Here is a 13515-nt window from a genome sequence, read left to right as displayed (position 1 = left end):
CACTTTACTGATGATGAGCCAAATGCAAATACTTGTACCTCTCATCAACACAATCAGATTTGTAGTTTTGGCTATAATACAAATGAACGAAGGCTTGATCGCCCCTTTCCACTTTCTTTATATTCAGGAGATGCTCCACATAATAACTCGAGTCTACATACTTCCTGGTTACTTCAGTTGGTTTCAACTAAACTAGAACAGGCTTGGCGCATTCCCTCGAAAAAAAACCACTTTACTGATGATGAGCCAAATGCAAATACTTGTACCTATCGTTAATAGATTCGCTGATCGTGTTCTATTTTTCACGACTACCGATGTAATCGAAATTATTAGCCATGGTATCTATCTTTACTCATCGCTCGCTGAGTCTTTCATTGACCATCCCCGTCTGAAGTGTTCTAATGAGCTTCACAAGTTCTGAACAAACACCGCTAAACCAACAATCCTTGGAACAACCCCCTTGAGGTCGCAGTCTTGCAATTGCTTGTTGTCGGGGAAAACTGTTGTTGTCATGTCTTATCGCGTTTTGAATGATAATTTTGTTTGAATGTGTTTTCATGGTGCCGCCACCGTGTAAAATAATATGGTGCCCCTTGGTTCCGATGTGTTTTCTGGAAACATTTAAAACGTGGATAACCGTAACGTTTTCAGTGCGTTAACCGGTAATTTAAAGACAACATTCTTCTAACTTTGCAATCCGGATATGCCACTTATTCAGTGAAGGTGTACCGTAGGCCTCGTCATCCGAGTGGATTATGATAAACAAATGTATAGTTTGTTACGATTTTGAATAATGTATAGGAATCATAGGACAATTCCCTTCACTGATTTGGTATGTGACAATGCCTATGAAGGTCTGATATTTATTTTAAGACCGCATATGACATATTTCAGTCCCCAGCAACCGCTGTATATATGTCACCATGGTAACGCCATGTTCAACGGCCTATTAAGGGGTACGCCTAAAATAGTTTAAACAGACAATATTAAAAATAGCATTTAGGTATACATGTTTTAAACTTGATTTTTATACACAATACCCCATTGTCGGCATGAGCGTTTGATGCATTTAAAAAACAACAAAATTTACATAAAGGTAAACTATTTAAAATTTCAAATACTAAGTGTAGGCCAGCCTAAATATGATTGGACCAAGTCTCAAAGCTGACTCAGAAGTTCGGATCGTGAGAAGTAAAATAATCCCCGCCATCATCATCAACAGGGGTGGGGCCAGCGAGCGGGGAAGGGGCCCTCTCCGGGAGTGCTGCCCCGACCCTCCGTCGAGGAAGGAAAACACAATTCGTCGTGGATAAAAAAAAATATGTATTTTTTAAAAGTATATTACACCCTAAAATCGATTAAATAGGAAGCCCTTGAAACCCCTAAATTCTCTTTTACATCGCACCCAATAGACTTGACATAAGTAAAAGATCAATATTTATCAAAGGCCAACATTATTGGAACAAACTACTAACCACCCTTCTACCAAGTAAAATGACATCTCTTCCAACATTAAAGAGGAATATTAAAAACATGATATTTGAAACATATTAGAATGGTGTTATTTAATTTGTTTTCAATATATTACTTGTTTACTGTTAAATTCTATAATTCAATAGTTTACCTGTTTTCAGGTTATGGTTGACAGTACCTGATAGCCCCCAATCCATTCTGAGTATCAAAATGCGGGTGGAAGTACCTTATAGCCCCAAACGCTGCCTGGGTAAACAACAGTTGAGTATCCGTTTTATGTCTTTGTATTTTTGTGTTTACTATGTAACTGTTAAATTAATTGTGTATGGTTTCAGCTGACAAGCAATCGCTTCTCTTGGAACTTATTATGTATTTGTCAATGAAGTATTCAATATATTTATTTTTTAGAAGGTTTCACCCCTTGACCACTTTCTGAAAACTTTGAGCGACGCCCAACCACGCCCACTTTCGCTCTCGTCGGGGACGTCACTCCGTCCCCCGTCAGGGACGTTGGACCTCGTCAGGCGCAACCTCTGATCTTCATCATCAATGTAGGCCTAATCGTCATATCAGCGCCATCATTATCGTAATCGTTATCATATTCATCATCCATTATTATTAACCTTGTTATTAATATTATTATCATCATTGTTAGCAGTATTAATATTATTCTTGTCATTATCAATAGTATAATTATTATAATCCTCATTATCATCACTATCTTTATCATTAATATTATTATTTTGTATTTATTATCGTTGTTTACTATTAACTCTTTAATATCATATTCCATTCACACTATACATCAACTACCGCAATAAAAATATAAATCTCATCTTTTCTGAAATATTTTTCACGAATATTCCCATGAAAATATAATTACATTCAATTACATACATTCCCGTAATTAGACTTGCCACAAGTCTAATTGATTGTAATTTTATTTCATAGTGTTAAATAATTTCGAAGTATGGTATGGAACGCCATGCAAATATGTAATATGGAACGCCATTGGTGGCAAAATAGTTTATTTTTAATAGTTTTATTGATCAAGACAAAATTACAGACTGGAATCCAGTTTACCCGTAATATATCATGAATTGAATTTATTATTTCACAAATTATCTAGAAGTAAAATGTAACTCTAGTAATTCATTAAGCCATTGCAACTAAAACACTTACATATAAATTGATAATTAATTAAATTCTTTAATATATAATTACATTCAATTACATACATACCCATAATATATCTTGAATTTAGTTTATTATTTTACAATTTACTTGGAAGACCAAAATGTAATTCTATTAATTCATTAAGCCATTGCAACTAACACTCTTACATCCATATAAATTGATATAATTAATTCAATTACTTTAATTTCAATTAATATTACAATTGCTGTATTATCAGTGTTAATACATAGATGACGTGCAACTAAATAGATATATGTTTATTGATATTTTATTTTTGTTTTTAAAAGTAATAGGCCTATTTGAGTGAGAATTTAAGAAAATTATAAAGTGGCTACCAAAATTCCCAGTGGAAGTACATAAAATCTTTACTATAGATAATAGTGAGATGCCAAACAGATCATGAGATGGTTTGAAGCTTCTCTAAAATCTTCACCAGGTCACTGGCATTATTCATCTCTGAGCATAAAGAAAATATAATTTAATAAGTGCAAACTCATTATTTTTGCATTGGCCTTTTTGGCTCATTATTTTAAGTCGGCGTGTGTGTGTGGGGGGGGGGAGCACAACACATTCAGAATAGATAATTAGTAGCGCTAATTTCAATATATGCATTGAAATTTTAAAATTTAGTGTCAAAACGGGGGGGGGGTGGTGTGCCCCCCGTGCTCGCCTACTGGATCCGCCCCTAACGGATCTGTGTTAACGTACGCTCAGAGCCTGTTCTAAAATAGGTTTTGAACATGATGTTTTCCAATTAAGAGCCTGCTCTATTCGAATGTTTGCAAGAGACTGTTCGTTCATTACACCAACTCCAATTTACATTTGTGTAAGAGATTGTTGTAAATTCTTATCTTTTTAACTACAACTTACATTTTTTCAAGAGCCTGTTCCAAATCTTTAATCAAGTCACCGGCGTCTTCAAGACCAACACTAAAAGTATAAATATTACAAAATACAATAAATAACAACTATATCTTTTAAAGATAATAACACAATAATAAACAAATTAATAAAGTATAATAATAATACTCATGATGATAACAATAATACCCAAAACACCCCGTATAGGGAGCTCTACCATGAAAAAAAAAGAAAAAAAGAAAGCCTTGTGTATTACTAAGTATTCAAAAAAAAAGGTAATTCCCTTATCTCTTGACGTCACCAACTTCATACCTAAATCGTATGAGTCCATCAGTAATTCCACCTTCCCGTCGTTCTTCCGCTGACATGATGCCTGCGCCGTGGGTCATCGTCGCTGGATGTTCAATGAGACTCTCATGACCCCCAAGTGACACTGCCAAAACTATCAACATCAAATTCTGCAACAATTTGTTTTCAATTTAAACATTGACAGATTCACATTATACAAAATCACAAAATAGGCTGCCTGTGCAGCAGTGGCGTATCCAAGGTGGGGGCGTGGGGGGAGGGGGCGCACGCCCCACAAAAAGCTTGTGCTTATGTGGTCACTGCTTCAATTCCATCCGTTGCTTTCCTAGCTGGAGGCAGTGGTGGCGCCAGAAATTTGCCGACAAGGGGTCCAACATGTCCGACGGAGGGGTCCAAGCCAAGGGGCCGACGAAGTATAGGTCGACGGCCCGGAATAAAACCTCCCTTGTAGGGATCACGGGGAGAGTTTTTATGGCTTAGTGTGGACTAAAATGTTCTTTTAGACCACGATATTAGGGATTGGCAGTCAAAACAACGTTATTTGGATAGGCAAATGATTATTTTTTAAACTTTTGATCCGACGATCCAGTCGTGCGTCGGACGACAGGGGGTCCAGCCTTGTCTGACGGGTGGGAAAATGCCCCTGCCCCCCCCCCCCCCCCCCCCCAAGGAGGGCTGGAATGCGCTACGATGTGCACCGTTTTTCGAATCCCGTCGTCGGTCCCTTGTGCAACATTGCCAATTTGTACACTGAAGATCGCAGTATACTCTTTGAAAAAAAGTAAGGGATTGTCTCCCTATATGCTGGCCAATCACCACCAGAAATACCCCACTGGATACAAGTCTTGGGAATTTCGTTTGCTATCTTCAGAGTGAGTCACAACAAATTACTCCTAATACGTGATTAGTAAATTTTACTATGCAAATGAAATAAAAATTGTCACCTCCACCAATTTCTTGCCAGCTGGCAAACCCCCAGCCATCTCAAAGACCACCATCCCGCTAAAGTCCGACATCTGCTTCTTTGCAACCTCATGCTGTGGATGTGAGGCTAGACCGGGGTAAAAGACACGAGAAATCTGAAACAAATATCCAGCAATTATCATTGGAAATGCAAACTTAGTTTTAATCATTTACTGAAATTTCTGGGTTTTCCTCTCAAGGGATGTAAGAAACAAAAATTTACATCATAATCCTCAAAAGAGACTTATGACCAACACTGTCTAGCTGTTACTTTCGTTAAGCAATTCCCGTGCTAATGCGCATGTATCAATTCATATAATAAATATGTTTGTAAACTTGTGGAAGAGTAGTGTGATTTTGTGATATTGCTAGTTCGTATGTACACCTAACCTACATAATAACGTTCCGAAGTCGGCTTTTATGTCAACCGAGAATGGGATGGATCTATACTGTCCTTAAATGATTATGGTCTCCGAGTTTAAACAGCCAGTATTGAAAGTTGTCTGGAATCTTACCTTTGGGTGTTGTTCCAAATATTGGGCAACTGTCATTGCATTTTTGCTGTGCTTCGCCATTCTGACAGGAAGGGTTCGAATTCCTCGTTGGGTCAAAAAAGCATCAAAGGGGGACTTCATAAAAAAATAATAATTTTAGATCGGTCAGATTTAGGCAACAATTATTTTTTAGGCCTTATCAACTTATTAAGAATGAAATCACAAATAACAGAAAGTTACTGTTTATTATTTTTCGTATCAACAGCATTACAATCTATACCTGTATTAACAAAGAGTATAAAACTGCAAGAGGTCTGACTGCTCTGATTTTGTATGCAGCGAGGTATGCAGGCAATGGAACGCTAAAAGTCTAGAAACGCCTCTATGGAAGTATTTTTGCGTTCCAACGAATCCCCGGCAGTCGGACCTTTTGCAGTTTTATACTCTTTGTTAATACAGGTATAGATTGTAATGCTGTTGATACGAAAAATAATAAACAGTAACTTTCTGTTATTTGTGATTTCATTCTTAATAAGTTGATAAGGCCTAAAAAATAATTGTTGCCTAAATCTGACCGATCTAAAATTAAAAAATCTTTGGTTGGCGATTGGCTTTCAAATTTCTCTTTGGGTCAAACAAGCATCAAAGTTAGACTTCATAAAGAAATTTAAATTAATACAACTGTAGAATGTAATGCTGTTGATACGAAAAGATAATAAACAGTAACTTTCTGTTATTTGTGATTTCATTCTTAAATAAGTGGAAGGCCCAACAAATCTTTGTTGCCTAAACCTGACCGATTCCCCCCCCCCCAAAAAAGAAAAACAAATTGGTTGGCGTTTAAGAAACTCTCCCAAGGAAGAGCATGAAATACTGATATGATGTCTTAGAAGGGTACATAGGCAAACATGTGGGCTTGCGGGGCAACATCTGTGTTTGTGAGACATGCGCGTATTCCTCTCCTTGTTCTGATTGGTCAGTTGTTAAGTTTGATTGACATTCCAGAAAGGTCATGTTAACCTAGTAGTTACCAAACATAGGATAGTGATGGTGGGCCATAATTGTAGTACTTGACCAACCGACCCTGATTTCAAAATTGTCATTAGTGTTAACAGCAATTGACTGATTGAAATGAACATAACATGTTACCTGAACGTTTCCCATCTGCCTTTGTAGATCCACAGCATAATTGAGTAACCGAATGTCTGAGAAACAAACTGATCCTCCAAGAATATCACCTGTCTCTTATACACATCTCGCTAATTTCAATATATGCATTGAAATTTTAAAATTTAGTGTCAAAACGGGGCGGAGGGGAGGGGCCGAAAATACCCGTGTCCCCCTACTGGATCCGCCTCTAGTTGGTATAGTTGTTTTAGCTTGTGATGATTCAGAAGTAATGATTTATCAATGTTAGTAGTAGAATTAATACTGCACTGTAACCACATTTATATAAAAGTTTGCTCATATACACCTGTAGGCCTAACCAGTCGGCACTAAATCCAGAGTAAATTATTTATTTTTGTTATCCACATGTGACTAAAACGTATTATGGGAAGGACCTTACTCTATAAACAAATAATTTTAATTAACTATTCTGACGAAAACAGAGAAAATGCGAAAAAATAACAAAATCATCAAGCAACATTGGTTGGAATAATCCATTCTATTAAAAATGCACCGATGATATAAAATTAGTATATGTTATGAAGTGAATGGAATATGCATATCAACATAATTGTATTGGTAGATTAAGAATGAAATCACAAATAACAGAAAGTTACTGTTTATTATTTTTCGTATCAACAGCATTACAATCTATACCTGTATTAACAAAGAGTATAAAACTGCAAAAGGTCCGACTGCCGGGGATTCGTTGGAACGCAAAAATACTTCCATAGAGGCGTTTCTAGACTTTTAGCGTTCCATTGCCTGCATACCTCGCTGCATACAAAATCAGAGCAGTCAGACCTCTTGCAGTTTTATACTCTTTGTTAATACAGGTATAGATTGTAATGCTGTTGATACGAAAAAATAATAAAGAGTAGTAACTTTCTGTTATTTGGGATTTCATTCTTAATAAGTTGATAAGGCCTAAAAAATAAGTGTTGCCTAAACCTGACCGATCTAAAATTAAAAAATCTTTGGTTGGCGATTGGCTTTCAAATTTCTCTTTGGGTCAAACAAGCATCAAAGTTAGACTTCATAAAGAAATTTAAATTAATACAACTGTAGAACGTAATGCTGTTGATACGAAAAGATAATAAACAGTAACTTTCTGTTATTTGTGATTTCATTCTTTAATAAGTGGAAGGCCCAACAAATCTTTGTTGCCTAAACCTGACCGATTCCCCCCCCCCCAAAAAAGAAAAACAAATTGGTTGGCGTTTAAGAAACTCTCCCAAGGAAGAGCATGAAATACTGATATGATGTCTTAGAATGGTACATAGGCAAACATGTGGGCTTGCGGGGCAACATCTGTGTTTGTGAGACATGCGCGTATTCCTCTCCTTGTTCTGATTGGTCAGTTGTTAAGTTTGATTGACATTCCAGAAAGGTCATGTTAACCTAGTAGTTACCAAACATAGGATAGTGATGGTGGGCCATAATTGTAGTACTTGACCAACCGACCCTGATTTCAAAATTGTCATTAGTGTTAACAACAATTGACTGATTGAAATGAACATAACATGTTACCTGAACGTTTCCCATCTGCCTTTGTAGATCGACAGCATAATTGAGCAACCGAATGTCTGAGAAACAAACTGATCCTCCAAGAATATCACTATGCCCGCCAATATATTTTGTACTAAAAAGAAATAACACATGTATAACAAAAGTGAAGGTATCGATCTTTATACGGAATAGAAAGAATGAAAGTGACGTCACCTGATTCAATGTGACTCGACTGCCATGGCCCATTTTGCAAATAAAAACTAATCTTCATTGTTGTAATAGTCACAATGTGCAGGACTGACAAAACTTGATAAGATTATGTTAAACTCGTTACACTTTTAAGAATCCTACACATATATTGACCAAATAACATCTCAATAGAAGCGATCAGTAAAACTAACAACAAACAAAAGATAAGTAGACCTCCATTGGTTATAATTGAAAGAAAGAAAAGTAAGCATCATTTAAAAATAGCATTAATTTGTTTTTAGAAACTAGATGGTATAAGGAAAGTTCCAAAACAAGACGGTCAGGGAATCAAGAGAAACAAGAGGAATAGCAAGACTTGGTTAGAAATAGAAATACAGGAAAGATCATCAATAGAAGAAGACGTGGATTAAGTGCGTGGATGCCTTTTATGAGCCAGAAGGACGAAAAGAGGTAAATAGCAGAAATATTAAACCTAGAGAGGGCGTAATTCTAGATTATAAACCATGGTTAGACATGCTTTCTGTTTTGTTATAATTTTCCCAGTTTGTTTACTATCGCATGAAAACTATCACAAAATAGCATACCAGCTATGCACAGAAATATCCACACCATGCTTCAATGTTTGTTGTAGGTATGGACTTGCAAATGTTCCATCCACCATCGTCAGGGCGCCACCACCAGGTACAGTATTAGCGACCGCGACAAACGCATCGAGGTCTAGAATATCGAGTTTTGGGTTTGTTGGAGTCTCTCCATACAACATCTGAAAAAATAGCAGATTAACTGTTAGCCTGGTTTCCTTAAAATCGCCACACTCTCCGTAGGGTGTTTTCAGTGCAATCGTTGTAGGCCTACAGCTCCCCGACGCAACGGAAAGGCTCCCGATTCGACCGACAAATCAGCATCACTGAAAGCTGTCGGCGATAGCATGTAGCGATTGTATGGAAACCAGGATTTACCGATTCTTTACATTTATAAAGAAAGGTCTGTTTAACCTGTTTGATAACTAGGCCTATTCACATTTTGTGCAGCAGTCTTGTCAGAATTTCTACCTTTTAAATATTTGTTTGCGGATAAAATACTCTTTATTACCGTACTTATGATCTCAGAATATAAAATAAAGATAAAGACACCAATGAAAATTCTAAAGTCAATCTACCCATACAGAAAGCACAACGTAACGCATTACCATTGCCAAGGACAATTTATGTGGGAGCGGGCACGCATTAACCCAAGCACATCAAACATGACTAAATATTACTGACCTTTGTGTTGGGCTTTATTGCCTCTCTGTATGCTTCTATGTTGCAAGCCTCAACAAATGACACCTCAATGCCGTACTTTACCAGCATATCTTTTGCAAATCTATACGTACCGGAATATGTTGGATTTGGAAGTATCTGGAAAGTATAGGAAAAAAAAAACATCAAGTACTAATTAACTAATAAACAGAAAACATGTCTTCCTCTAAGCATTGGATGATCACTGGGTATATATATATAATATATTAATACACACACACACACACATTCCTTGAGAGCTATGCTACACGATGTATTATTATGCCCTTTATTCGAACACTGTATTTACCTCTGTCTCTTATACACATCTAGATGTGTATAAGAGACAGGATATATAGTGTACAAGATCTTACCACATGATCCCCTTGCTTAAGTACAGTTAACAATGTAGTTGAGATGGCAGACATACCGCTGGGAAACAGCAGTCCCCCAGCTCCTCCTTCCAGCATGTTGATGGTCTGGGCAGCTGACTCGCATGAGTGATTTGCTACTCTACTGTAGATATAGCCTTCCTGTGGAGTAAGGAATTGAAAATAGTCTCCATAAACTCCATTTCATGTTGTTAGATTTCAAAATTAATTTACGTAAATATTTTATTACAGTACTCTGTACTTTGGATGGAAGGACAAGTGGATGAATGAACGGATGAAAGAACGAATAAGCAAACGAACGAACGAACGAATGAATGAATATCAATTATGTGTTGACTTGTATAAACGAAGTGTTTTTAAGCATGTTCAATTAAAAATCTATGAATATGTCCTTAGAGGGCAGCATAGTTGTCCAGGAGCTGAGTACCGTTTCGATTTTATTCCGCGTGCGGGAAATCTACTCATAACAAGAATAATTTAAACATGGACGTAATATTTCTTACTTAAACAATACATTAAATATGAATATAAAACAATATAGGCTATATAATATTAAATATTAAATAACATTAATTAAAACGTGGACATAGTGTCAATATACGGTAGCCTATAATACAGTTACGATTAACATTTTCTATCCATTTTAATAGATTTTATATAGCCGGAGTTATGTTTAGACCTAGGCTACTATAGCTAACGACAGAGTACGCTTTCTCAATTAATAAGGCTTCTAAGAATGGAATGATCCGATGGAAGTATAAAACAATATAGGCTATATAATATATAATATTAAATAACATTAAATAAAACGTGGATATATTGTCAATATAGCCTATAATACTGTTACGATTAACATTTTCCATCCACTTTAATAGATTTTATATAGCCGGAGTTATGTTTAGACCTAATAAACAATATAGGCTATATAATATTAAATATTAAATAACATTAATTAAAACGTGGACATAGTGTCAATATAGCCTATAATACCGTTACGATTAACATTTTCCATCCATTTTAATAGATTTTATATAGCTGGAGTTATGTTTAGACCTAGGCTACTATAGCTAACGACAGAGTACGCTTTCTCAATTAATAAGGCTTCTAAGAATGGAATGATCTGATGGAAGAACGAGCTCCTGTAGACCAAACCCAGTACAGCTTCGATTTTATTCGTGCGGAAAATCTACTAATTATATTCGCCAGGAACAGATTCAGTAGGGACAGCTGGCCTTCATCTTCATATGTAACCTACCCTGGGCCCCATCGATTTCCATTTCCTGGATCCGTCACTGATGTATTCAAACCGTACATTTTTATTCATTCTGCTTGACATTAAAGATTGAATAATAATAATAATAATAATAATAATAATAATAATAATAATAATAATAATAATAATAATAATAATAATAATAATAATAATAGTAATAATAATAGTAGTAGTAGTAGTTGTTGTTGTTGCTGTTGTTGCTGTTGCTGTTGTTGTTATTATTATTATTATTATTATTATTTGCGATGTGTATAGCGCCTTCCCGTTGAACCAACCTCGAGGCGCTTGCCAACAACGATAGGAAAAAGGCAAGAAATACCAGACTCACACAACACTTGAAGCTTAACCGAAAAAAAAAAAAAAAAAAAAAAAACATCGGACCGCTTAGCGGCTAGTGTGCTAATTAAATTACATGAAATACACATGCTTACCAAACAAAAGTAAAGGGTATATATCTTTCAAAGGTGCGGCTCTCGTGGTTTCGTTTGCATGCAATCCTATCTTAAAAACTACTATCACGAACAAAAAAAAATGTAGGGCATCCCCTATCTCGTGAGAGTATTTTTTTGATAATTTCGTTGCCTGCATACAATATCAGAGCAGTCGGGCCTCTTGCAATTCCATACTCTTTGACGGAAATCATAGCAATAATAAGTTAAATTAAATGCTTGCCTTTAAGCACTTTTCATACTCATCGACTTTGTTGATTTTAAATGTTGAAGCCAGACTTATTGATGGGACGACTGGGCTGACCAGATCCTTTCCCTGTAATTTACACTGCGAAGTAACTGCAATGGTTTCCAGCTTCGTGTGCGCATCATATTTATGTGTGTTTTCCACCGTTCGTTTGTAGCTGTACAGGCTATCGTTGAGAAAACTCATTTTCTGCGGTACCTTGTCGTCTGCCATATTATAATCCTGTGTGAATGGCAATATAATAATATGTATTGTAAATTGTAAAAAGATGAATCTGCGAACAAATTTCAACAATAAAAATTAAAGAAAATATTAAAAGAAATAAATGTGTATTTATAACTTTTATCTTTTTAAATTGAAAAAAAAAATTGAGTTAAACTAGAACAGATAATGTAACTCGTTAGAATATTGAGGACAGCAGGGGCGGCGCTAGCGGGGGTCTAGGGGGAAAAGACCCCCGTCGGGGACCTCTGGACCCCCTCCCCCGCTTGTACCCCCTATCGGGGAATTTTCAGCGAGATCGTAGGGGAAAACTCAAATCTCGAGTAAAGAAAGTACATTTCAAGCATGTCTTATACTAAGCTGTCAAAATTTTAGGGACTGTTTAGTGTGCGAGCAGTACTACCGTATGTGCGAGGTGTTGTATAGGCCTACTATTGCAATCGTATCTGTTGCAATGGTGCGCCAGCTCTTCCGTGACAGGTGGACTAGTACCTCCGACAGGGTGTTAGTACCCCCAACATCCTTTTAAAGTCAGGCTCCGGAGGAAAACAATTTTTTGATATGTTGTAGAACTGATTATTCTAGGACAGAAAAAAAGTTGTTTGACGAAAGCTGGGGAACGGTGAATGAGATACATATTTTTTAATATTTAAAAACTGGGGGAAAAGGGGCGTAACTGCCCATTTTTAAAACCTTAATCTGTATCTCATTCACCGTTCCCCAGTTTTTCGTCAAGCAACTTTTTTCTGTCTTAGAAAAATCAGTTCTACAACATATCAAAAAATTGTTTTCCTCCGGAGCCTGACTTTAAAATAAAGAATACCTTAATTAACACAAAATTCCAGACATTTTTCCCCCAAACGGGGGTTAGGGGTGGCGGCGTGGACCCCTTGTCGGGGCTTGGACCCCTCGTCTGTGAATTCCTGGCGCCGCCCCTGGAGGACAGCCATAAACGACATTGTACAAAGTTAAATTATGATATGGAGGTATCAGAATTTGAATGATGAACAACCGCGGCGTATTAACATGCGGCAGATGTGGGAGAGGGAGGGTATGCTGGGTAAGTGAGTGGTGTTAGAGAAATAAGAGGATTTGTTAGTCTACACTAAATCAAAAACAGCATCCAGTCCTCATTATTCACTCTTGGGAACGAAAGCAAATCTATCGTTATTATAATAATAAATAGTGCCTAATTAATCTTAATATCTCAATAATAATACTCCTGAATCTTTTACTTACCGTACCCGTTGTAGTGCTGCAAGCTGTAGAACGGACTGCAGCGTGGTAATTTCCAGGCACGCCTCTCGATCATTTAAAATTAGTCACAGTATCCGGAATGTTTTTTGAACTACCATACCAAATTGAAAACAGTGTTAAAGTCCATTTAGCATGCACTGAGTGTTCAGATTGATAGGTATTAGTAGGGAAGGGAGTCGGGGAGGTGTTGGTAAAAAAATAAATCATCCTTT

The 13515-nt window shown here is 36.6% G+C and overlaps 1 protein-coding gene across 1 annotated transcript; it reads right to left on the bottom strand.

Annotated features, from left to right (window-relative positions):
* Positions 1–2542: 2542 nt before the first annotated feature.
* On the bottom strand, positions 2543–13309 carry LOC117111231 (L-methionine gamma-lyase-like). The gene is made up of 11 exons (XM_033254133.1): positions 13286–13309; positions 11801–12046; positions 9838–9996; positions 9449–9583; positions 8768–8946; positions 7995–8106; positions 5319–5432; positions 4785–4919; positions 3844–3989; positions 3541–3600; positions 2543–3126 (listed from the first exon to the last, which is right to left on the bottom strand). Exons 2-11 carry the CDS (start codon positions 12035–12037, stop codon positions 3117–3119), a joined length of 1287 nt encoding a protein of 428 aa, XP_033110024.1. The 5' UTR covers positions 12038–12046; positions 13286–13309; the 3' UTR covers positions 2543–3116.
* Between the last annotated feature and the right edge of the window lie 206 nt (positions 13310–13515).

This window comes from Anneissia japonica, unplaced genomic scaffold (assembly GCF_011630105.1).
Source record: "Anneissia japonica isolate Jap-2015-1 unplaced genomic scaffold, ASM1163010v1 scaffold288008_len1385354_cov213, whole genome shotgun sequence".
NCBI classification, from domain to species: Eukaryota; Metazoa; Echinodermata; class Crinoidea; order Comatulida; family Comatulidae; genus Anneissia; species Anneissia japonica.
The sequence above is the reverse complement of the archived record's forward strand: the minus strand, read 5'-3'. Positions and strand labels throughout refer to the sequence as shown.

Bases quoted from the DNA above. Each gene is read 5' to 3' on its own strand.
- LOC117111231 (XM_033254133.1), bottom strand. From the start codon at position 12,037: ATGGCAGACGACAAGGTACCGCAGAAAATGAGTTTTCTCAACGATAGC. The intron at 8,947-9,448 runs GTCAGTAATATT...CTATTTTTTCAG, and splicing joins CAATAAAGCCCAACACAAAG to ATGTTGTATGGAGAGACTCC. The intron at 3,601-3,843 runs GTATGAAGTTGG...TTATACTTTTAG, and splicing joins GATGGACTCATACGATTTAG to TGTTGGTCTTGAAGACGCCG.